Raw genomic sequence first — 22,887 nt, 5'->3', positions numbered from 1 at the left:
GTCTTTCTACAGTGTAGAGGGAGAGGGCTGAGGTCGAGATGGCCCACATCCTGATGGGTTCTGATGGCTGGGGGCAGGTGGCCTCCTTTGATGCCAGGGCTCCAGAGCAGAGCTCCAGACTAAGCCTGAAGGGCAGGGACTGGGGGGATTGACATAAGCCTGGGTCACCCTCCCCTCCTTCGCCTCCTTTTTGAGGGAACCAACAAGTATCAAGCAGGGAGAGCCCTGGTAAATCGACCTGTGGAGTCCCAAGGTCTTGTGGAGCCTGGGAGAAGACGGAGTGGTGGGCAGAACGGGGAGCGGTCCTTTCTAATTTGGCTTGGCAGTCTAGAGGGCACATCAGGATCCAGCCTTCCCCATAACCCTCATTAGTTTGGAAAAAAATAGTATCAGAGCTGATAGCTAGCTGGGTCCTAGTAACTGGTTGTTAGACTAAACTGTTCTGTGTGACCAAAGAATTGGGGTTCAGTTTACTGCCCCTTTTATGCCTGATAAATCCCAACTTGCCTGAGATGTAGTAGCTCCTCAAAACTGTTCAGGTGTCTAGCAAGGAAGCGATTCTCGCCTTCTCTGCATTTCATTGCTTTGATTTCTCCATGGATATGGCATCTGTTCTGGAAGCTCAATAGAAGGTAAGCGCAGTGTTCAGAGCTCCCTGTTCTCCACTGACCCATATCGGGTGTTCAGCATAACTACCATGAGCTGACAGCAAAGAACCTGTAGAGAAATCCTCATTTTCCCAAAATGGAGAACCAGTTGTTCATGAATACCACAGACAAAGTCTTTCCAAGAATCTACCCAACCTCTCTAGACCAATACAGCGATGGCTAAGTGAAGTGAACACAATGTCTGGGAAGGAATAGATGCAAATGCTGACCCTAGTCTGCAGGAAGTAATCCTCTGATCATGGCTAAAGTATCCTCCCCCTAACAGAAAGAGGTATCAGAGGTTGGTTGCTGAGACAGAGAAGACAGAAGCACTCGCTCATCAAGTGTAAGTGGGAACTTACTCTATACTAGGTCTAGGGATGGAGTGGAAATAGGACAGGAGCCAGTCCCCCAGGTGCTTTCTCAGGTCAGTGTTGGAGGCAGGTGCTGCGAACTGCTCAGCAGCAAGGTCTCCAGGCAAACAAAATCAAAAAGCAAGCAACTGTTGTGCTCTAAGGTATGAACACTCTGACTATAGCCAATTGCGAGGTACAGCAGCATCAGCAGAAAAAGTTGGGAAGAGAGGCACCAGCAAGCAGGCTGGCTTGGATATATGAATGGTTAGAGGCAGAGAGACCCCATTTACAGGGCCTGTGGCTAGAATTAGAGAATTTACTCTGAGTGTAAGAAAAGAAGCCAGGGACAACACTGTTTGTTTGCCTAGAGAAGAACAAGAGTCAATGTTTTCAGAGTTAATGTCTGCTGTGTATTGTGAGGAAGACACCGTGCTGCCTTGAGTGGAGAGAGCAGTCTTCAGAAGGCAGTCTACCTGTCTCCATAAAAAACGGATCTGGTGTGTAGGTCATTCTTGCAGGCAATGCTACTTGTCCTGTGTTCGGAGAGGCTATTTTATATGGTTTTCGGAGCTGATGTCTGCTGTGGGCAGTAAGATAATAGCATCCACATACAATAATGCACATCATTTTTTAGCAAATTATGAACCAGGCACATCCTATATTTTCTACTCACTCAATCCATTTAACTCTGCAGTGTCGGTGTTTATGTGCTCGTTATGCAGATGAGGAAACAGGCTCGATGAGCTAAAGAAGGTCTTTCTCTCCCAAACTTGTTTAGTGCTTGTCTTCCCAAACCCTTCAGATTTCTTGTATGAGACGCAACTGGAAGATCAAAAAGCCAGACCAATGTAAAAAGCTTGTGTGTGAGATCTGTTAGTGCTGTGCTCTGTTACCTAGGAGACCGTTTGTAGGGTATTCTCCAACAAGAGTAGTCAGGCAGGGCTGGAGAGATGGCTCTGTGGTTAGAGCACTTGATGCTCCCATAGAGGACCTGGGTTGGGTCACAGCCATCTGCAACTTCAGTTCCAAGGGACTGATCCCCTTTTCTGGCCTCCAGGAATACTGCACACAAATGGTACACATACATACACACAGGCAAAAACTCCTACACATAAAATTAAAACAACAATAACAAAACCCAAGTCTTTTAAAAAACTAGTCAGGACATCCTACAGAATGGGAAAAGATCTTCAATAACCCCACATCAGACAGAGGTCTGATCTCCAAAATATACAAAGAACTCAAGAAATTGGTCATCAAAAGAACACAAAATCCAATAAAAAAAATGGAGTACAGACCCAAACAGAGAACCCTCAACAGAGGAATCTAAAGTGGCTGAAAGACACTTAAGGAAATATTCAACATCCTTAGTCATCAGAGAAATGCAAATCAAAACAACTCTGAGACTCCATCTTACACCTGTAAGAATGGCCAAGATCAAAAACACTGATGACAACTTATGCTGGAAAGGTTGTGAGGAAAGGGGAACACTTCCTGCATTGCTGGTGGGAATGCAAGCTGGTACAGCCCCTTTGTATGTCAGTGTGGCAATTAGGAAACAACCTTCCTCAAGACCCAATAATACCACTTTTGGATATATGTCCAAAGGATGCTCAATCATGCCACAAGGACATGTGCTCACCCATGTTCACAGAAGCATTGTTTGTCATAGCCGGAAACTGGAAACAACCTAAATGCCCTTTGACTGAAGAATGGATAAGGAAAATGTGGTACATTTACACAATGGAATACTACACAGCAGAAAAAAATAATATTTTGAATTTTGCAGGCAAATGGATAGAGCTAGAAAACATCATTTTGAGTGAGGTAACCCAGACCCAGAAAGACAATTATCATATGTACTCACTCATAAGTGGTTTTTGAACGTAAAGCAAAGAAAACCAGCCCACAAATCACAATCCCAGAGAACCTAGATAACAATGAGGACCCTAAGAGAGACATACATGGATCTAATCTACATGGGTAGAGAAAAAAAAACCAAGATCTTCTGAGTAAATTGGGAGCATGGGGACCTTGGGAGAGGTTGAAGGGGAGGGGAGGAGACAGGAAGGGGAGCAGAGAAAAATCCAGAGCTCAATAAAAAAAAAAAAACTAGCCAGGAGTGTTATGGCTCTATAAATAGAGGCATTTAGGAACTTGGAATGTCTAGTGTGTGCATAAAGGTGATACTATGTAAAAGTCACATCATTAGCCCTACGGAAGGCAGTCATATGCAAGAGTGAGGAGGATGCAATATGCCTGCTGTGGGGAGTTCGTTTGTGCATCCACAGATCTTATGTATTTGTTTTATTCTAAGGAGTGTGCCAAACGCTAGACTAGATCACCAGGCACAGGACATACAACTCTTGTTCAAAATCAGGAAGAATGTTCTGAAAGTCCAAGCTATCTAGACATGAACGGGCTTCTTGAGGGCCCCCTAGCCCTCAATAATTAGGAGGAGGCCAGAGGCTCACTTATTAGAATGGGCTCTAATGACTCCATTGTTGAGTAAGTTAGCATAAAATCCCTTCCCGTTAGAGATGCGACGTTCAGAACTTACTCTGGCATGCTTCATTGAGATAGCCTGTCCTGATATCCTCTTTGCCCAGCCTTGACCTCCCAGCTGTGTGCTCCACACTCTCTGACAGCTAGCCGTGGTGGGCCAGCTAGCCTAGCGAGGAGCTGCCATCTGTGACGGGACGATGGCGTTCTGGTGAATTTGTGTGGGCTCAAGGAATGTGGCATTGAAGCCATACACACACAACCTGCTTAAGAACATCCCATGGGTAGGAAATGTTTTCTTCCACTTTAGCCTTACTCTGTTGCCATGCCAGGAGGGTACAATAGTGCCTTTGACAGGGGCAGCTGGAAGGGGGTGTTGGCAGGGAGGCTGGAAGCAGAGTGCTGCAGCTGGGGGTGGGGGCGGGGGGGCTCAAGTTCATGTCCAGGAGTGAGTCTGCATCGGGTGCCAGTTTCCAAAACAAAACTGTTTCTCAGAGCTGGGGGTGGCGGGTTGCCTCAGAATTGCACAGAGGGCAAAGCTGTTTCCTCTCTACAGCTCCACTTCTCCAAGTTGAGAAAAACTTTGGTATGTTCGGGCATTCTTACTCAGGATGCAGATGAACGGGCTCTGTCGCCTACCTGGAGAGCTGAGGCCAGTGCCCAGATGGGATTTTCTAAGAGCCCAGCTCCATTAAGCAGAGTGAGACTGGTAACCTTAAGACCTGGCAGGGCCCCAGGGCAGGTAGCCTTCTGGTTTCAAAATGAAGGGCCTTTCTCCTGCCTTGCAGGGTCACTTGCTGCAATCTCACTGCCCAGCATCCTCCTTGCCTTGCTGGCTCGGCCCACTCACTGTTTGAACTCAGTTCGGTGGGAAAGAGGTGGGAGAGCCCTGGCATTTCCTGTCCTGGTTCACAGTTGCCAGGACCCTCTGCGACAGCTCCGAGCTGGGCGTGGGATGTCTTCCCACTTCTCATGGGGGTTAGGAGGTCTGAGTGCCAGGCTGTTACCTCTGGCATCCATTTCCCCCCCTTGTGTTACTAACGGAGCAGGTGGCTCCTCTTCGTTCTAGCGGCTGCCAGCAAAAAGGTGTGACTTCAAGTGGCCATTGGCAATTTCTACTAATGTTCACACTAAATATGAGAGTTTCACACTTCCATTCAAATCAGCAAATCACAACTGGGAAAGTACTTCCTTTTAGGCTCTTTGCTGGCTCTGTGACCACAAAATGAAAAGAAAGCGAACCAAGCAATGCACACGACAAGCCCTGAAGGGGAGGTGGCCTGTCAACTAAATACCCACAGGCATTAATTAGTTTGGACAGAAGTTTAACACAGAGCTGTCCCTCTGTGGGTACCCTGGCATTGTGGGGGACGAGTGGGGCTGGCATCACAGACCTAGGTGTGAAACTTGTCTGGTCTTAGAGTATTGGTTGTATTTATTTTGAGACAGGGTCTCACTGTCTCACAGCCTTGGCTGGCCTGGAACTTGCCATGTGGATCAGGCTGGCTTCCAGCTTACAGCGGTCCACCTGTCTCTGCTAGGATTTAAAGGTGTGGGCCACTGTGCCTTTAATGATGAGTGATTATTTATATTCATGAGACTTTATGAGGCTAATGCATGAGGTACAGAGTTGTTATGATAATGAAATAAGACACTGTATGGAAGTACTAGGATTTGTGGGTTGTAGCAGACTTGGAGTACACGTATTTGTGCATAAGGACATTTAGTCAGTTCCTTGTTAGAGCCTCTGCCCTTCATTAAAGAGCCAATTCTGAGCTGGGCGGTGGCGGCGCAAGCCTTTAATCCCAGCACATGGGAGGCAGAGGCGGGTGGATCTCTGTGAGTTTGAGGCCAGCCTGGTCAGATTCCAAAGCTACAGAGAAACCCTGTCTGGAAAAAGAAAAAGGAAACAAGAGTCAATTCTGTTCTTTCTATAACCTCACAGGCATTGGAAGGACAGATTTCTCTTCTGCATTCTATAAACCGCATTTGTTTATTCTGTTCTTTGCTCGCCTATCCAGTTGTGAAGGGAACAGGAGGATTGGAATAGTTCTCTCTGAAGTACCTGAACTGCAGAGTGTGGAAAGGATCATGGAGTCTATTCAACCGTCTAGACTAGCTCAGGAAGTTAATGCATTTTCCACAGACAGGCTCTCACTGTTCCCTTACCTTGAAAGACACATTGCTTGGGGGAAGTTATTCTTTACCAAGGGACTCTGGCAGACAAAAAGCTAAGCTTTCTTGGGGGCAAAGGTTAACAGATAGAATCTTCCAGAAACTCGCTAGGGACAGGGCTCTAACCTGGAATGCTGGTGATGGGGCTCCTGACCCCAATCCTTTAAGATTCTCTGGGGCCAACCTGTCAGACACACTGCACACCACCCAGCTGTTTCTGAGAAGCTGTAAGGATGAGACTTAATCTTTAAGAGTCATTCCCAAGTCCTTGGAGACACAAAGTATGCTATTGTCACACTGAAGACAAAGGAAAATCAAAGCAATTCACCGAAAAAACAAAGGCGCTAGAAGAGAAGGGAAAGATAAAAGCACATAGGCCAACAGAGCTGGGTGCACTCTGCAGGGTGCACGTTGGCAGGAAATACAAGAAGAGGGTCACTTGAGGGAGAGAAGTTGCATCAGAGCCGAAAGCAAACAATGGGACTTCATAAGGGGGATTAAGAAAAACAGTTTGTCCTGAGTCAGCGGAACACTGTTGAGTCCATGAAGAGACTTGTAGTCAGCGCACGGGTGAGAGGTAGGGAGGCCTGCATCGTATTACTGTGTTTGCAATGGCTTTCATGAATTGCAACAGGCCAGTAACCCTGGCAGTGGTGGTGTCTGGTTGGTGAGACCGAAGGGACACAAGCTCATTAGAACATGTGACTCCGGCAGGCCTTGCCCTTCTCGGTTTCCTTTGCCTTGCTGAAAGCCTCTAGATTACATTCCTAAAGCTGGTCCCATATTTGGCCACATCATCCTCCTGAGGCTGCCCACCAAGGTCCAGCTATCAAAGTACTGAAGCCCAGCAATCAAAAGCCCCCTCTGGTTCACCTAATTAACATGTCCAGTCAAAATACACCCTGCATCCTCACTCGTGCTAACCCAGGCCTCCCCTTTCTCTCTTCTTAAAATTCCACCTGCAAGATCATTTGCTGCTGTTTTTCTGCCTGAGTCAGAAAGCAGCCACTTTAACTTCTCTTCCCCACTGCATAAAGGCTTTCTCTGTGAAAGCCTTTGGGTGTGGTTTGTGCCTAATGCGGGGTCTGAGAGGGAGTCCCTGTAGAGATTGTTGGTTACTTTTTTGGTGTTTTTTTTTTTCTCAATTTTTTTTTGATGTGTTTGTCATTTTGACCTTTGAAATCAGTAAAGATTAGTACACATTTTAGCAGAAAACACCAGGAAACCAAGGCCGGTACTTCTGAAGTGCTGAGACCTGGCAAATGGGCTGGAAAGGGAAGTTGGAAGTGGTCAGAACTGCCTGGAGGGGCCGCACTGGGGCTGATGCTGGTCCTGGGGGCCCATTAACTTGATTGAGGAAGTAAGTTCACCAGGAGACTCTCACCCCAAGATGCCCTGGCTCTGTTTTTAGTTTTTTTTTTCTCACTTCCTTCTCCCATGAAGATGTTTCCATTTAGTCTACTCTCATTGGTTGGGCGTGGCCAGTCCCACTTATTTGCTCCAAGTTCTGAAAGGCTAACAAAATTTCTGTCATACCAGAAGAAACCAAGGCTTAATACTCATTCTCTTCTTCCAAGTTAAGAGTGAAAAGAGCAGGGGCTGGTGGGCCAGGCAGGGTCAGAACACCCAGTTGGTCCCGGAGAGCCATGGTTTCTTTTCTATCTGTGACGCTGGCTGAATGAACTTGATCGAGCTTATTAACCTATGACGTCCTTGATTATTGTCTTTTGAATAATAATGGTATCGATGAGGTTGGTGGAGGGACTGGGGGTAAAGGCATTGTCTAAGGCTCTGTAACAGTTTCCTTTGGGATTGAAACATTCCCCAGCAGGGAAACTCTATAAACAGGAAGGTAACAATTCAAACAGCTTCAGGAAGTCCCTGAAACTGACCAGATTCACTAAGCTCCTCCCTATCAGAGTGGCAGAGTCATGTTGCAAAGATCTGAGACTAGACCTCCTGCAGATGCCAGCTGAGCTACCTGGAAGAGGCTTAAACCAACTGAGGCACCTGGGAAGGGCACTCTCTAGTCTGTTGCGCTGCCCGCAGGCTGTGTAATATGCTCCAGGTTCCCAGCTTCTGTCACCCGTGCTAGGGTGGGCTTTGGTGACACAGCTGTCTTTGAGTCATTTCTGGTGGCATAAACAGTCCTTCCCATATTCCTGTAAGTAACCCCACTAAAACTCACTGGTCCACCAAATTGGGTTTTAGTGGTATCCTTGCTTTTTTCTGCTGTGGGTTTCCTATGTGGGACGAGTAGACCTGTATATTGGGTTTCCCCAGGAGAAGTTTTGTCACACAGCAAATACCCACCACCACCACACACTGCAGTTTAAAATGTCCCACAGGGTTGAATTAGCTAGCTAAGGGGATCTGCCCAGTCTTAAAATGATCTGACTCAGCGCACACAACTGTCTATAATTCCAGTTCCAGGGTACCCAACACCCTTATACACGTATGCAGGCAAAACACCAATGCACACTAAAAAGAAAAGCGTCAAAAGACAATGTGGATAAGAATGCTAAATGCCACTGACTTGTATACAGTTAGTTGTATGTTTTGTATGGTTATTTGTATGTTTTATGAATTTAACGTCCATTAAAATGTTTAGTCTCAAATTTATCATTAAAAATTAAAAAGGAAATGTTTGGGGCCTTGTGCCAGCCACATCCAACCCAGTGGATGACCGGGATCTTGCATATAAAATCCTAAATTCTCGGAACATAGCTTGTGTGTGTAAAGAAGCTTCATAAAGCAGAGTGTGGTGGACTAGCCTGTCATCCCAGGACTCGGGAGGCTCTCAGCAAGTCTGAGGCCAGCCTGGGCTACACAGTGAGTACCCATCCAAACAGCTACATCATAAGGACTTGTTTAAAACAAAAACCTCTGTAAATCATGAGTCAGGTCACTTTGAAGATTGGGCAGATAGATCCCTTTAGCTAGCTGATTCAAGCTAGCTACATTTTAAACTGCAGTGTGTGTGTGTGTGTGGTGTGTGTGTGAGCCACAGCACTAGAGTGGAGGTCAGAGAATGGCTTGTAGGACTTCGTTCTCTCTTTCCACCAAGTGCACACGTGCATGCGTGTGTTAAAAAAAGAAGGCAGACGGGGGGGGGGCACTTCAGTTTTACCTATACTATTTCTTTGATCAAAAACCGTTTAAAGGAATGATGTGATATTGATAAATATTGAATGAGCAGGAAATAGATTTACTTCCCTCACTACTAGAGTCATTGGTGCACAGCCATCCCTCCCACGTACTCTGGCTAACAGTGTTTTGAGCAGCTTCTAGATCTGGACGCCCTTCCCATCTGTCCTGAAGGTGGTAGCCTTTTCTTGTGGACATTACCTCAAAGATTAGATTAAATACCAACAAACTGGGGGATTTCTTATTTTTAACTTGTAAAACAAAATAAACTGCCATGGAATGCAAGATGAATCCTCCAGTTGAAGCCTGCCTGCTTCGCCCCAGCTAGCTCTGAAAACCTTTAAGATCCTTGGCAAGGCTATTCTGGGCCTAAGGTGGGGGCGGTGACTCAGTGCGCCTCCTCACGCCAACCTCCTCTCCCCTCTCCACTGCTTTATTCAGGTGAAATCAGGTTAGAACAACTATAAAGGGCCTCTTGGAAGCCAGCTCTGAGAATCGGCCTGGGAACAGGGCTGGCCTCGTCGGCGGCAGGGCTGCACTCACAAGCCGGCATCCTTGTTGAACACACCATTCAGATGCACACCTACGGCTCCTTGTCATGTATTTCTTAATGCTCCCTTTTGATAAGCGTATCTCTTCGTGCCTGTTCTTAAATTTATCAGGCAGAGCAGAAGGAATAACGTAGCGAGTAATCAACATACAGGACACACACTGAACCTCCCTCCCCAAGAAACCTCTTACTACTGCTTCCGGGCCCTCAGCTCCCAGGCCAATCAGATGCAAGCCTGAGTCAGGTCAGCTAGGCTGCACTAGTGGGTGAAATCCAACTGCTCCTCATCCTGCCTTCCCGCTTCAAAAACATACTTAGGCCACTGGCCACGTAGGACTGCTTTGTAGATTCTGTGAGACTTAGCATCGCTGCCAGTTAAGAACAACTGCCCCAAACCCTGGGAACTTACACTAATGTTGTTAGGAACGAGGCTGCCTGCCGCCTTGTTCTGTGGGTGAAATACAGGGGAGACACAGACACCCAGCTCAGTTAAGTCATTGACACCAATGGCAGAACACGGGTGACAGTCCCATGAACCTCAGTCCAGACTCCTCACGATTCTAGTGCCTCTAGGTGTCTTCAGGTGAGCAGTGAATCCCCGGGGTGGGGGGGAGGGGTGGGGGTGTTCTCTCTCCCCTGCCTGAGGCATGGGGCTGGGCTCTTCAAACAGGTTCCACTGACCTTTCTCGTTTGGTTTCTCAGCACTAGTTAAGTGGGCTTTTGATTAACACGCTCCCCCTGTTCTGTGGACTAGTCTCGCCAATCACGTGAACTTTACGTCAGAGATGGGACCAAGTTTCCAATTTCTCCTCAGCTAGCTCCAGCTCTGAAAGAAAGCCATGTCTGAGCCACTTAGCCTTTTAATGTAGCCGCTCAAACTTCATATGTGTATGTATGCAACTTAGTGTGTGTGGTATGTGTAGTTTTGTTATGCACATGTGTGCCCACGCATGTGTGAGGAGGGCAGAGGTGGTCAGGCACCTCCACAGTCGTCCTCTGCCTCACTCTGTGGGGCAGACTGTCACAGAACACGGAGCAGTCCGACTCAGTCAGACTCGCTGGCTCTGCTCCCCAGTGAGGGGATGACATTGTCCACTGCCCAGTGGCGAAAGGTCCTCACCACCAGTGTCACCAGTAGCGCTAGCCTGTTCACTGTCCCGATCAGCCTCTCCCTGTGCCCTCACAGCTGAGACTTTTCTCGGTTTCTGAGCCCTCAGCTTCAGAGTTCCCCATCTGCTAACTGAGGCATGAATGCCCACTCGTGTTCTGTCAGCCAGGGGAGCTGAGGTGCTGTGTGAGGAACAACAGTTGTAAATTTTGGGACAGTCTTCCAATTTTTCCTATACTGAATTGTTCCTCCTTTCCTCAGATGGGTGCTCAGACTGTGTCTAGCACTCCTCAGAAGGGTGGTACGGGCCTGAGCTGAGAGGGAGTTTCACAGTCCAGAACACACATACGCACGTTCAAACATGCATCAGAACCCCATGCACACTTATGCAGCTACATACACATGCATACAGAGATATGCACACACATACTGTATACATGCATGCACACACATGTGTACACACATGCATACACACATGCACACACATTTGCAAAGGCACATACATATGCATGCACACACATATACCCACATGCACATAAACAGACATATGCACATGTACACACACGCACGCAGGCACGTGCGTGCCTAGCAGGAAGACACTGTGCCAAGGCTGGAGGATTTGCTGAGTTTGAACACTTGGTGGATAAATTTGGTTATTAGTTTCCAAGCCCAATTTACTCCAAAACACCTGGGATCTTCCCTTTCTAGTTTTGGCAAAGAACTCTTGGTTGAGCTACTGGATGCATTGGAGCCTTATTTCAGAACGTAACAATGTTTGTCTCCCTGGCTTGTATTGTTACACTGACAGGTTCTGGCCGGCAGTTGAAGCTCTGACTTTTTCTGTCCCCTCTTAACTTTCCCCTCCTCTCTCTTTACTCTCTCTTTACTCCCCTAACCCTCCCAGGCTCAGCTTGCGTTTCCATGTCATGGGATGACTCCCTGCTCTTGTGGTTTAGGAAATAGTGAAGGCGGTAGTGTCTGATCGGAGTCTTCCCAGGTTGGCTGACAGCAGCTGGTGAGCCCTGCGCTGTTGTGAATCACAGCAGCCACCCTGGCTTCTTGTACATGTTCCTCCCCAAGCTCCTGAGCCTCCAGACACCTGCCACTCACCTGCCATACACGCTGTCTTTCAGAGTTTCCTCCTGATCATACCCCCCGGGACCCTCAAACACTGTCCTCTGGATGCAGAAATGGTGCCTGTCCTAATCCACTGCCAGCCCTCTGTCACATGACATCCTAGCCCTGACTCCCAAAGCTTCTCTCTCCTGAATACATGCCGAAAAGACTCATGAAGAGATGAGGGAAACAGGAAGTGCTTCTTAAAGCTCTCAACAGTTCACAGCCTGGCAGCCCACTCCCTCCCGAGGCCACCAATTCCCTGTGTGGTTGAGGAAGTGCCGGTTGTGTCCTGGACCCCGAGGGAACTGTCGGGCATGGCCAGCCTGGAGCCAGTGGGGCGGTCCAGAGAGGCAGGGGAGCTGAGCTCCTGTATTCTGGGCACAGTGTCAAGGCCAGCTGCGGGGAGAACAAGGACTTGCTGTGTGTCTGCAGCTGGCCGCGGTTAGGCAGGGCTGTCCCTCACTGGCAGTGTATTTAAAGAGACCCCAGTGGAGGGCGGTGCCAAGCGGAAGAATGCACACAGTTCTGTTTGCCACGCTCAGCTCCTGCAGCTCCTGCAGCTCCAGCTCCCAGGCCCTGTGTTTAGGTCAGCTTCTCCCAGGTATAGGTGGCCTCCGCCATGTAGCACTTGGAAACACAGGCTCTTGGCCTTTGGACCTCTGTGCCCTATGGCCAAACTGGCAGAAAGGTGCCTCCCCCCATGGTGTCAGTAACCCAGCAACCAAAAAGGAGAGGCCCACAGATGAGTCAAGGAGAGCCTTGTGGAAGCTCTGGCTGTGTGCTTTGTTTGTGAACACTCCCTGTGAGCATGGGCACAGCCTCCCTTCCATCAAGGAGTGGCAGGACCTTCCCACTCTGCCACAGGCTTAATCCTATGGAGGGGTGGCTAGGCCTCAACAGAGGCTCATTGCTCAGCAGCTTCTAGACCCATTTTTTTTTTCCAGGATTGGGGCGGGGGATGATAGGAGATTTCCTCACCTGCTTGAATATGTTTTTTTTTTTTCCCCCTCAGGTGCAAAGCAGACTGCAGGCCTGAATGCACAGAGAGGGTGGGATTGTTGGCAAGGAATCCATGGGCAGAGGCCCAGGGAGTGAAGACAGATGGTTGCATAGAAATCTGGTCTCTGATAGGCCAGAGGCATGCTCCTAGCAGTCCACGAGGAGACTCCAGGAGAGCAGCACTGCAAAAGTGGGGGAGGAAGCAGGCAAGCTCACCAACCAGGCAAGGGGCGCCAACAGGCAAACTGTCTGAGGCAGGCTGCTACAGGCGCTGAAAATCCTCGGGAAAGCGCGGTGAGCCGCGTAATTGTGGGGCTCAGTTCAAACTGAAAACACGCGGCTCTTTGTTAAAAAAAAGTATTTAGAACTTCTAGATGGTGACAAAAGCTTCTCTTCAGATCACAGGAGCAGGGCACAGGCCACACACCCACTGCACTCACCCTGTGAGTCAGCTCTGGGGCAGGTGAGTTGGAGGATGCTCTCTGATCAGTTCTCAGCCCAGCAGCACCACCTTTGCTGTGCCAAGGCCACAGTAACCCCGGCAACAGCCTTCTTCCCTTGTCTGTTTGGTGGTACCTGTCTCTTTAAGTGGGAATGCACCGCCAGAATGGCTGTGACTGCAGAATCCCAGAAACGCGAGGATTCACTTGCACAGGGTAAGAAGGAAGCCAGCAACAACTGGAGCCCTCTAAGTGAGGTTGTGGAGACATCTGGGGACAGGGCAGTCTCTGTGAAGGAGACTGGACTTACCTCCAGCTCTATGTGGTCATGAAGCTTCTTGCAGGTGGCTGCAAAGGTCTCCGAGGTGCCAAATTCAAAATACCACAGCTTGTTCTTCATCCTGGATCATGAAGCAGAGAGACATTTTCAGTCAATAGTCTGTATTTGAATTGGTCCCGAGAAAATAGCTCTGCTCTTTGGCCCATGTGGCCCGAGCCCCCAAATTCTCTAATCTTAAGTTGCAACACTTGTCAATTGGATTATCAAGGAATAGAAAATTTATCAACATGTTTTTGCCAGAAACTGAAGAAATCTGCTCTTGTGTTAGACATCATGGACTCTGGGTGAACTGCTAATTGTACCCCAAGCTTCCTGTTTAGAGCGGGAAAGGCATGCTCTCCTCTGGAGCTGCATCAGGGAGCCTTGTGGGAGAAAGTCAGCTCGAGGGAGCAAATGACAGCATGCCCTGCTTACTGTTGTTTAAACATCAATGCAGAGAGCAGAGACCACGCAGCCTTTTGGGACTTAGGAGATATGCAGTCTTTGGATAGACGGGGGAAACTCTGGACCAAACCAGACCCCGTCCATGGTGCTCTGTCCATTTTCTGTTTGGGGGAAGCAGAGTGGCAGAACCGGTGCAGATACAGAAAGAAAAGGAATAAAGATGGGTTGTTCGGGAGCCATGGCCACTGTCTTCCCAGGTGTATTTGCACAGGCTGCTCAGCTCTTCTTTAGAGAGGATTTGCTTGACAATCTGAGCTTTACAAAGTTTCAACGTTTTCTGCAGGGGATGGAGAGGAATAAAAATCACTTGGGTGCTTATGAATCGGGCCTTTCAGAGTCAGGTGGGGTCCCCGATACTCTGTGGTTTGCTGAGACGGTCTCCTCAGGAAATGTCCTTTCAGGACCCCATTTCTTCCACCCCAACTGTCATCCCATTAACGAGCGGGCTGAGAGAGGGAACACCTGTCCAGCTTACAGGCAGACAGATTTTGCTAAGAAAGGATTAAACAAAATGACATTCTTCTTGGCACTCAAGACAGAGGAAGCCTCCTCGACTGTCACTAATCCCGAGCTCTGCAGACAGGGAGAAAGAGTGTTCTTCAGAGGAGGGAGGCTCTAGTTTCTTCCAGGGCATAGTGGCTGACTCATCTGCCCACCAACCATGCTTTCTGTAGTTCTCCGGTAGTTCACCTAGCACTGGAATACAAGGCTGCATTTTACTACCCGATGAAGACTTCTAAGCTCTAGTTTGTTGGGCAACGGCCTGTCTGACTCTTGATCTTTGTGAGAATAAATGACAGGTTGGGGAAAGTGTAGGTCACGTGACTTCATAAAAACCCCCGAGAAGCTTCCGGAGTGCTGTAGGCCAGTGCTCATGGAGGGCTGTGTTGAGTCATTGCCTTTTCAATCCTATGCATGCTACTGTGGGGAAAATTTGAGGGCAGAGCACTGTCCCACACGACCGTTCCTCTGCACAGAAGAGTGTGTATGTTGTATCTCACCCAGGGATCTCGTTCAGATGAAGGTTCTGGGTTAGTCATTCATGGTGGAATCCCTGACTGCCAGTCTCTAACATGCCGTCGATGCTGCTGGTTCCAGGACTAGGGCTCCACCTCCGGTTCTCGGGTGGCAGCATCCTTCAGAATCCCCCGGGGAACTGGTTGAAAGGCTGGGGCCAGCATTTGATTTGTAGACTCTGACAGCTGTGGAGCAGAGTCCAGGAGCTTGGACTTTTATGGGTGTCCAGATGATCATTATACTTATGGCTGGAGGACAGGGCCAGTGCAGCAGAAGCTGTAAAACTGTTGACAAATATGGAACTATTGAACCTGAAGGAGAGGACTCCTCAGAGAAACGGGAGGACAGTGCCTTTCAACAGGCAGTGGTGGCTGGAGACCCAGTGACGGGAAACGCAGGTGGTGCCAAACTCCAGGGTCCTGCGTTCCCTCTCGGCATTCCTAGCGGCTCTGCAGCAGGAGACGCGGCTCTGCAGCAGGAGACGCAGCTCTGCAGCAGGAGACGCAGCTCTGCAGCAAGAGACACAGCTCTGCAGCAGGAGACTCGGCCTGCGAGCCTGTTGCCTAGCGTCACTGCGGGTCTGAATCATGACTTCTGAAAGTTATTGCCTGGAGATTTAGAGTTTTAATAAAAATTTCCGGAAGCCGTGGCTATTTTTGCCCCAAAGTGGCTCTTTTGAAGGTCTAACAAGGTTAAGAGGTCGCTACTAGGCCAGTACGGCAGAGTGACGGGACCGACTGGATTACCCAACCACGGAGGGCTGTGTGACCTTTGACAGGAGGTTAAATCTTCTTAAATCTCACTCTCCTCTGCTGTAAAACAGCGAAGGAGAAAGATCTGCTTCTCAGGAAGGTAGAGAGGACTGAATGAGAAGATGCCCCTCACTCTTAGCCGCTGTTCTTTTACAGGCGTCCCCTGGTGTATGTGGACAACACAGTAAGGCAAAAATGACAGACTTTCCTGGCTGGGTAGCTGTAGGCTTTATGCATTTATATGTGCTGGGGAGGAAAATACACAGTCATATTTGTTAGATCATGTGTTTTGACTTTTGGCTAAAAATTTGTTCCCCTCATATCTAATTTAATACATTTTTTTTCAAGAGTCATAGACCACATCCTAATCCCGAGTTAATTCTCTGGACTGGTCATGTGGTTGGTCAGAGACAACAAATATGCTTCTGAGAAGCTGAGCCACATGTTTGATGTGGAACAAAATATTTATAAGGGGTTGGAGCCAGGGATCAGTGGGCAAGGGCGCTTGCCACCAAGCCCGATGACCCGAGTTCGATTCCAGGAACCCACATGCTGTTGTAAAAGTTGTTCTCTGACTTTTATACATGCACCGTAGTGCATTTGCATCCACTTCTACAAATAAACACAATGAAAAATAAAAAAAAAATTAGCGCAGCGCACATTCATTTTGTCACAGACTGGAGAGGAGTGTATGGCAGACAACAAAGAACAGAATACAGAGTTTCGTGAACCAGGCACCTTGTAAAGAGGATAGGGAAGCAGGCTGTTTTGTGATGGGCTAAGCACTGGGGTGTACAGAAGGAAGGGCACTCAGTTCTTAATGGGCTGAGAAACAGTCAGGGCAAGTGTCTTTAGGGTAGGATGATGTTCCTAATGGGCTCAGAAGAATGTAAGGGAGCAGGGAAAATAAAGGGCAAACACTCCAGGCAGAGGAGGAGGCCCGGGAGTCTTCATCTCATTTCCATTGCTATAACAAAACTCGTAGAGTTGGTCAGCTTAAAAAGAAAAGAGGTTTATTTAGCTGGAGGTCCAAGAACAAGGCACTGGCTCAACAAGGCCTTGCACCTTGTCATCGCGTGGCAAAGAAGCGAAAAGGAGAAGCAGGAGTGTGTGTGGAGAGAGGAAGCAAAAGCAAATTGAGGAACTGCGCTCGTTCTGTAACAACCCCTCACAGAAACGAACTCGTTCTTGAGTAAGCTCCCCTGATCCTTCATGACGGCAGGTCCCTTATGATCCAAGGGTCCCTTAAAGCCCCTGCTTCCTCTCAACCTGGAACAAAGCCACATCCAAACCACAACCCCAGGAAATGGGTCAGAGCAAGTGCCAAGAGGACAGAGAACTCAAGTAGAGGTGGGGCAGGGGGCTGGCTAGCCATAGCTGGAGAGGCAGGTTGGACATGCCAGTGTTTGGGCTTGACCATGAGGCCCACAGGGAGTCACAGGCCATCCCTGGGGGGGAATGAGGGCAGGATGATGACATTAATGACCTGATCCTTTGTAAGGGCTCTGGAGTGTGTTTGGTTTGTGTATGTGTTTGTGTGAGTGTGTGTGTGTGTGTGTGTGTGTGTGTGTGTGTGTGTGCAGGTAGTGTGTATTTGCAGTAAGTATATGTGTGGAGGCCAGAAAGTGATGTCAGGAGTCTTCTTCCATTGTTCTCCACCTATGTCTTAATACAGGGCCTCCCACTGAATCTAGAGGTCACTGCTTTGGCCAGACTGACTGGCCAAGAAGCTCCAGGCATCAGCCAGTCTCTGCTTCCCTGTGTAGGAGCTAGGGATCTGGACTCGGACCCTCATGCTTGCTCAAGAAGCACTTCACAAATACAGATTGGAGTCTTGGAGAGCAGTTTGGATGTGGTGCAGGCATCCAGAAGAGAATTGCCCAAGGCTTGAACCATGGCAGTGACATGGTGCTCCGACAGAGTCAGAGCTGTAGCAGGTGGGATTGGTGGGCTGTCATGAAGACTGAGAAGTAGCTGATGAGGCATTCAGCATGATGCGTGCAGGCTAGTTTCCAGAGACCAGGGTGCAGGAGGTCAGTTTTCTAGGGGTAGTCTTCACTGTAACTAAAGGATTTTGACTTTGGCTCACGTATCCATCTGTCCATCCATCCAAATATATTGAAGATATATTGAAACCTGCTATGGGCCACACACCACATAAGGACCAGCTGTGTGTTCTCACTGCGATTTTGTTTCTTCAGTAGTGCCACTAAGACTAACACTGCGCCCGTAGACACTCTTGTCCTTCAGATCATACAGAGTCCATCTGGCCACTGCTAATGCAGGTATTTTGGAGTTAGGAGTGAACATGTTCTATTCCCACAGCCCCTTGGCTTTGCAGTCTGCTAAACACTTTACTTTTCTATTATTAATGCTATGTGTATGAGTATTTTGTGTGTGCCACACACACGCAGTGCTCGAGGAGTACAGAAGAGGGCACTGGACCCCGTGGAACTGGAGTCGCAGATGCCCGTGAGCTGCTGCCATGTGGGTGCTGGAGATGGAGCCTGGGTCTGCTATGAAAGCAGCCAGTGAGCCAGTGCTCTTAAGCCCTCAGGTAGCTCTCTAGTCCGTCTTTTAAACATTCTTATTTAAAATTGCTTTTTTAGAAGAAAGCAGGTATTATTTATTCTACGAGAGGATCCAAAGATTGGCTTCTCCTCTGCCATACCCGTTCCTCCTTTCCCTTAACCATCACAGCCCAGCCCCTCTCCTAGCCTTTAGTGGGAGGTGAGAGGGGCACAGTAGCCCATAGTTTGAGGCAGGAGACTCACAGTCCCTTCTTTCTGCCAAACAGAGAAGATAGACAACGCCCAGGCCGCATTACTACTAGATCTGGAGGATTCTGCTGTTGAATGTGGTCCCATCTGTCTGCTTCATCCCCTGTTGTACAGACCATAGCATTTGGGGGCTCAGAGATTGGGGTTCAGGCCTTGCTCTGTTGCCTTCTTATTTGGACAGTTATTCAAGTTCTTTAAATCCCCACTCTACTGCAAAGTAGAAACATTATCCTCTACCCAGAGAGGTTGTGAAGCTTCCGTGGCAAGTGTGAAACGCTGGGCAGGGGTTTAATGCATAGTCAGTGCGCAGAAAGTGTCCTTCCTTGTTGCCAAGAGACACAGTTGCTGGAAGCCTCATTCCGCTTTGGCTTTAGAGGTAAGGCAGGAGGGTTTTTTTCCCCAGGTGGCCAATATGTTTTGAAGAAGCAAAAACTAACAATGTTTTAATGACTTCTGGAACAGTTTCCTGCATCTCTCTTCCTGAGTTTTCTTTGGCCACCATTTCTCTTCTTCTCATAATCACCTTGCAGCTGGAGGTGACTAACCCTGAACCATGCCCTAGGGCTGATCTCCAGGTCCTTGAGGCTCCTGGACACAGACTCTGATCTCCCCAGGTGGACCCGTTCTTGAAGCCCCAGGCCCTCCTTTGGGCTCCAGGAGGTTCTTAGCCATGTGACAGACAACTGTAGTTGATACATGGCTGATTTTGGTTCTGGTTGTCTCAATTCCCTTCAGTTTATAGGAAAATAACATCAAGGACACATGACTTAGCTGAGGCTTTTCATTTGACAGATGAAGGCGGAAGGAAAGGAGACTAATTAAAAATGCTCTTTTATGTTGTCAGCGTTTTAAGACTGGGATCAGTCATCATCCTGACAGCTCTGAATAGGTTGTTTTCAAGGAGGGCCCACAGGTAAAACCCAGCCCGCTGCTCCCCATCGGCACCAGCAGAACAGTGTGTTCGGCTCCCTCAACCAACCTGAGCGTCCTGGTGCCTCTTTTCTGGGAATCATGGAAGTTTTTAGGGCACCAGGCCTTTGAAGTCATCAAAAGTCAAAACATGAAAACATTTCTCTGGGCTTAGAAGTCTACACAGAGGACGTTACAGTTATTTCTAGCCATAGAACCCTTGAACTAAAGGCATCCCTTCTTGTGGTTTAGACTTTGATAGCCAGCTTCCCTGAGTAGCTCAGGACTGAAATAGCTCATTGGGCCTTCTGTGTCAGTCTGTGTTGGGTTGGGAGACCCGGTGGAACAGATGCTGCCCACAAGAGGGTGTTCTGTGTCGGAAAAACTGTACCTAACCAAAAAGTCGTTTCTGTACGCTAATGATGCATGATCACAGAGTTTATCTCAGTGAAAGAAGGAATGATTTTGCATGTAGCGTTTTGGATGAGAGTGGCCCCCCATAAGCTAATATATATTTGAATACTTGGTCCCCTGCTAGTGGAAATCTTTGAGAAGGATCAGGACGATAGTCTTGTTGGAGCAGGTGCGTCATGGGGAGTGAGATTTGAGGTTTCAAAAGTCCCTGCCACTCCCAGTTAGCTCCCTCTTTGCCTCCCACTTTCAGATAAGGCTCCAGCATCATGCCTGCCACCCGCCTGCTGCCATGCTCCCTACCATGATGGACACGGATCCTAACCCTCTGGAACCATGAGCCCAAATGAAACACTCTCCTTTATAAGATGCCTCGGTCATGGTATCTTAGCACGGCAATAGAAAGATAACTAAGACATGGAGTTTCCTGAGCAGTTGTTGACATTTTTGCTACTTTTGCTAAAATAATAAACTAGGATCGGGTCATTAACACAAATGGCAGTCTAGCAAATCAGAAACACGAGAAAGGCACAGGTAGCCACAGCTTAATTGCAGTTGAATGACGGATGTCGTGGTACTGAGATGTTACCTGAGAACATTCTACATCATCAAACTCCAGATGCCTTAGGATGTGTAGTCATCATGTTAACCAAAATCTATGTGAAGAGCTGGTGTGGGAGAATTGTCTGTATTCTGTCAATCATATTTTAAATAAACGCTGATTGGCCAGGCAGGAAGTATAGGCAGGTCAACCAGACAGGAAGTAGAGGCGGGGCGATGAGAACAGGAGAATGCTGGGAAGGAGGGAGCCCATTCCTCTCCTGTCCTGCCCAGATCACCAAAGAAGCAGAATGTGATCTTCCCTGCTGAAAAAGGTACTGAGCCGTGTGGCTTGCATAGATAAGAATAATGAGTTAATATAAGCTACAAGAGTTAATAAGAAGCCTGAGCTAATGGGCCAATCAACTTATAACCTAATGTAGACTCTCGGTGTGATTTTCTTTGGGGGCTTACTGGCTGTGGGAACTGGGCAGGACAGAAACCCCAACAAGCAGGCCCTTCATGTTACAAAGAGCTATAAAACCAAAACCAACAAGAGGAACGGCAGGTGGGTTTATGTCAGGGGCCAGAAAGTCAGTCCTTACAAGTCCATGACTGTCACCTCACAGGTGCAGCAGAGGCCATCTGTGTCACTGGCATCCTCAGTTGCCCTTGACCATTAGAGGACTTGTCACCACATCTAATCCACTCTGCATGCTGTTCCCTTTTCTTGCTGCTCACAGAATGGGGCAACTGGTGACCCTTGGTCACGGAGCTGTGAAAGGAATAATCCTTTCTGAGGTGGCAATGGCCTTCTTGGTCCAAGGGAAAGTGAACACCCAGCAGTCAGCAAGGGACTTTATAAATAGCTGTTTTTTTTTTTTTTTTTTTTTTTTTTGCCCTGAATGGGACTTTTGTGCCTGCTGGGCCTGCCAGCAGATTTGTGTTGGCTCAGTGTATTTCAGCTTCAAGGAGCAAGGTATTCCCTGGCTTTGTTCCATACTTGGGACAGGATTGCGTTCATGGCACTCAGGAAGACACAGGGTGATGAATGAGGAGAAGACTGGCGGCCAGGGACCAGGAAGGAGTGGCCAGACATGAAGGGAGGGCAAAGAGGGGAGTGCTCAAGCATGAGCCCACAGGAAAAGCAATAATGGAGAAACGTGTTTCAGATGTATGCAATTCCCTAAGTGTGGAATCCTTTTAATGACCTGCGAAATCAAGACCCTTCTTTAAGTCTTATATGTGTGAAACTTTACAGGTAAATATCACAGATGACAGTTAGCATTTAAATGGGCATTGAGATTCAAGTACTCCCAGCCAGGGAACCACCAGTTCTAAGGACTCTCCTAAGCATAAAGGGATAAATTACTGTCAAATGTTCTTTCTTTCATCTTCCTCCCCCTCTCTTCCCTCTCTCCCTTTTTGGAACAGGGTCTCACTATGTAGCCCTGACTGGGTTGGAACTCAGTGTGAAGGCTAGGTTGGTCTCAGGCTCACAGAGATCTGCCTGCTTCTCCCTTCTGCGTGCTGGGATTAAAGGTGCTAGCAACCATGCTACCCACTGTCGACATTACTTATTTGTACATTTCATCAGGCTAAAGACCACATGAGATAACTAGTGAATTAAATCCTTTGAAAATATGGAATGAAAAGAAGCCATAAATTTGAAATACAGAAAGGAGGGGCATATAAGAGGATTGGAGGGAGGAAAGGGAAGAGGGTAAACTTAAGAAGAGTAAGTTCTTAATAAAAATATGGAATGGGAGTCTTTCAGTTATCATGTTACTGATGGGTATCAAGAGATACTGAAAGTAAAAAACAAGGACTTCTTGAAGTTTGCAGGCAAATGGATGGAAATAGAAAACACCATCCTGAGTGAGGTAAGCCAGACCCAAAAAGAGGAACATGGGATGTACTCACTCATATTTGGTTTCTAGCCATAAATAAAGGACATTGAGCCTATAATTAGTGATCCTAGAGAAGCTAAATAAGGAGAACCCAAAGAAAAACATAATAGGCTTCCTCCTGAATATTAACCTTCATCAGGCGATGAAAGGAGACAGAGACAGAGACCCACATTGGAGCACCGGACTGAAATCTCAAGGTCCAAATCAGGAGCAGAAGGAGAGAGAGCACAAGCAAGGAACTCAGGACCGCGAGGGGTGCACCCACACACTGACACAATGGGGATGTTCTATCGGGAACTCACCAAGGCCAGCTGGCCTGGGTCTGAAAAAGCCTGGGTTAAAACCGGTCTCACTGAACATAGCGGACAAGGAGGACTACTGAGACCTCAAGAACAATGGCAATGGGTTTTTGATCCTACTGCACGTATTGGCTTTGTGGGAGCCTAGGCAGTTTGGATGCTCACCTTACTAGACCTGGATGGAGGAGGGTGGTCCTTGGACTTCCCACAGGGCAGAGAACCCTGATTGCTCTTTGGGCTGACGAGGGAGGGGGACTTGACTAGGGGAGGGGGAGGGAAAGGGGAGGCGGCGGTGGGGAAGAGACAGAAATCTTTAATAAATAAAAAAAAAGAGATACTGAAAGAAAGGCAAATGGATGTTGAACAGTAAGAATGGGAAAAGGAATCACAACTTAGAAGGATTTCTCGATGACGAAGATTTTGCTGAGTATGGCATCCACGG

The 22,887-nt window shown here is 48.0% G+C and overlaps 1 protein-coding gene across 1 annotated transcript in view; it reads right to left on the bottom strand.

Moving 5' to 3' along the window:
* LOC126504264 (diacylglycerol kinase gamma) overlaps positions 1-22,887 on the bottom strand; it is a 113,651-nt gene that overhangs the window by 39,624 nt on the left and 51,140 nt on the right. The window contains exon 14 of the mRNA XM_050146496.1: positions 13,354-13,444. Coding sequence (XP_050002453.1) covers positions 13,354-13,444 — 91 coding nt within the window. The remainder of the gene's footprint in view (positions 1-13,353; positions 13,445-22,887) is intronic.

Source organism: Alexandromys fortis, unplaced genomic scaffold, assembly GCF_014885135.2.
Source record: "Alexandromys fortis isolate MF-2015 unplaced genomic scaffold, M_Fortis_MF-2015_v1.1 scaffold_56, whole genome shotgun sequence".
NCBI lineage: Eukaryota > Metazoa > Chordata > Mammalia > Rodentia > Cricetidae > Alexandromys > Alexandromys fortis.
The sequence above is the reverse complement of the archived record's forward strand: the minus strand, read 5'-3'. Positions and strand labels throughout refer to the sequence as shown.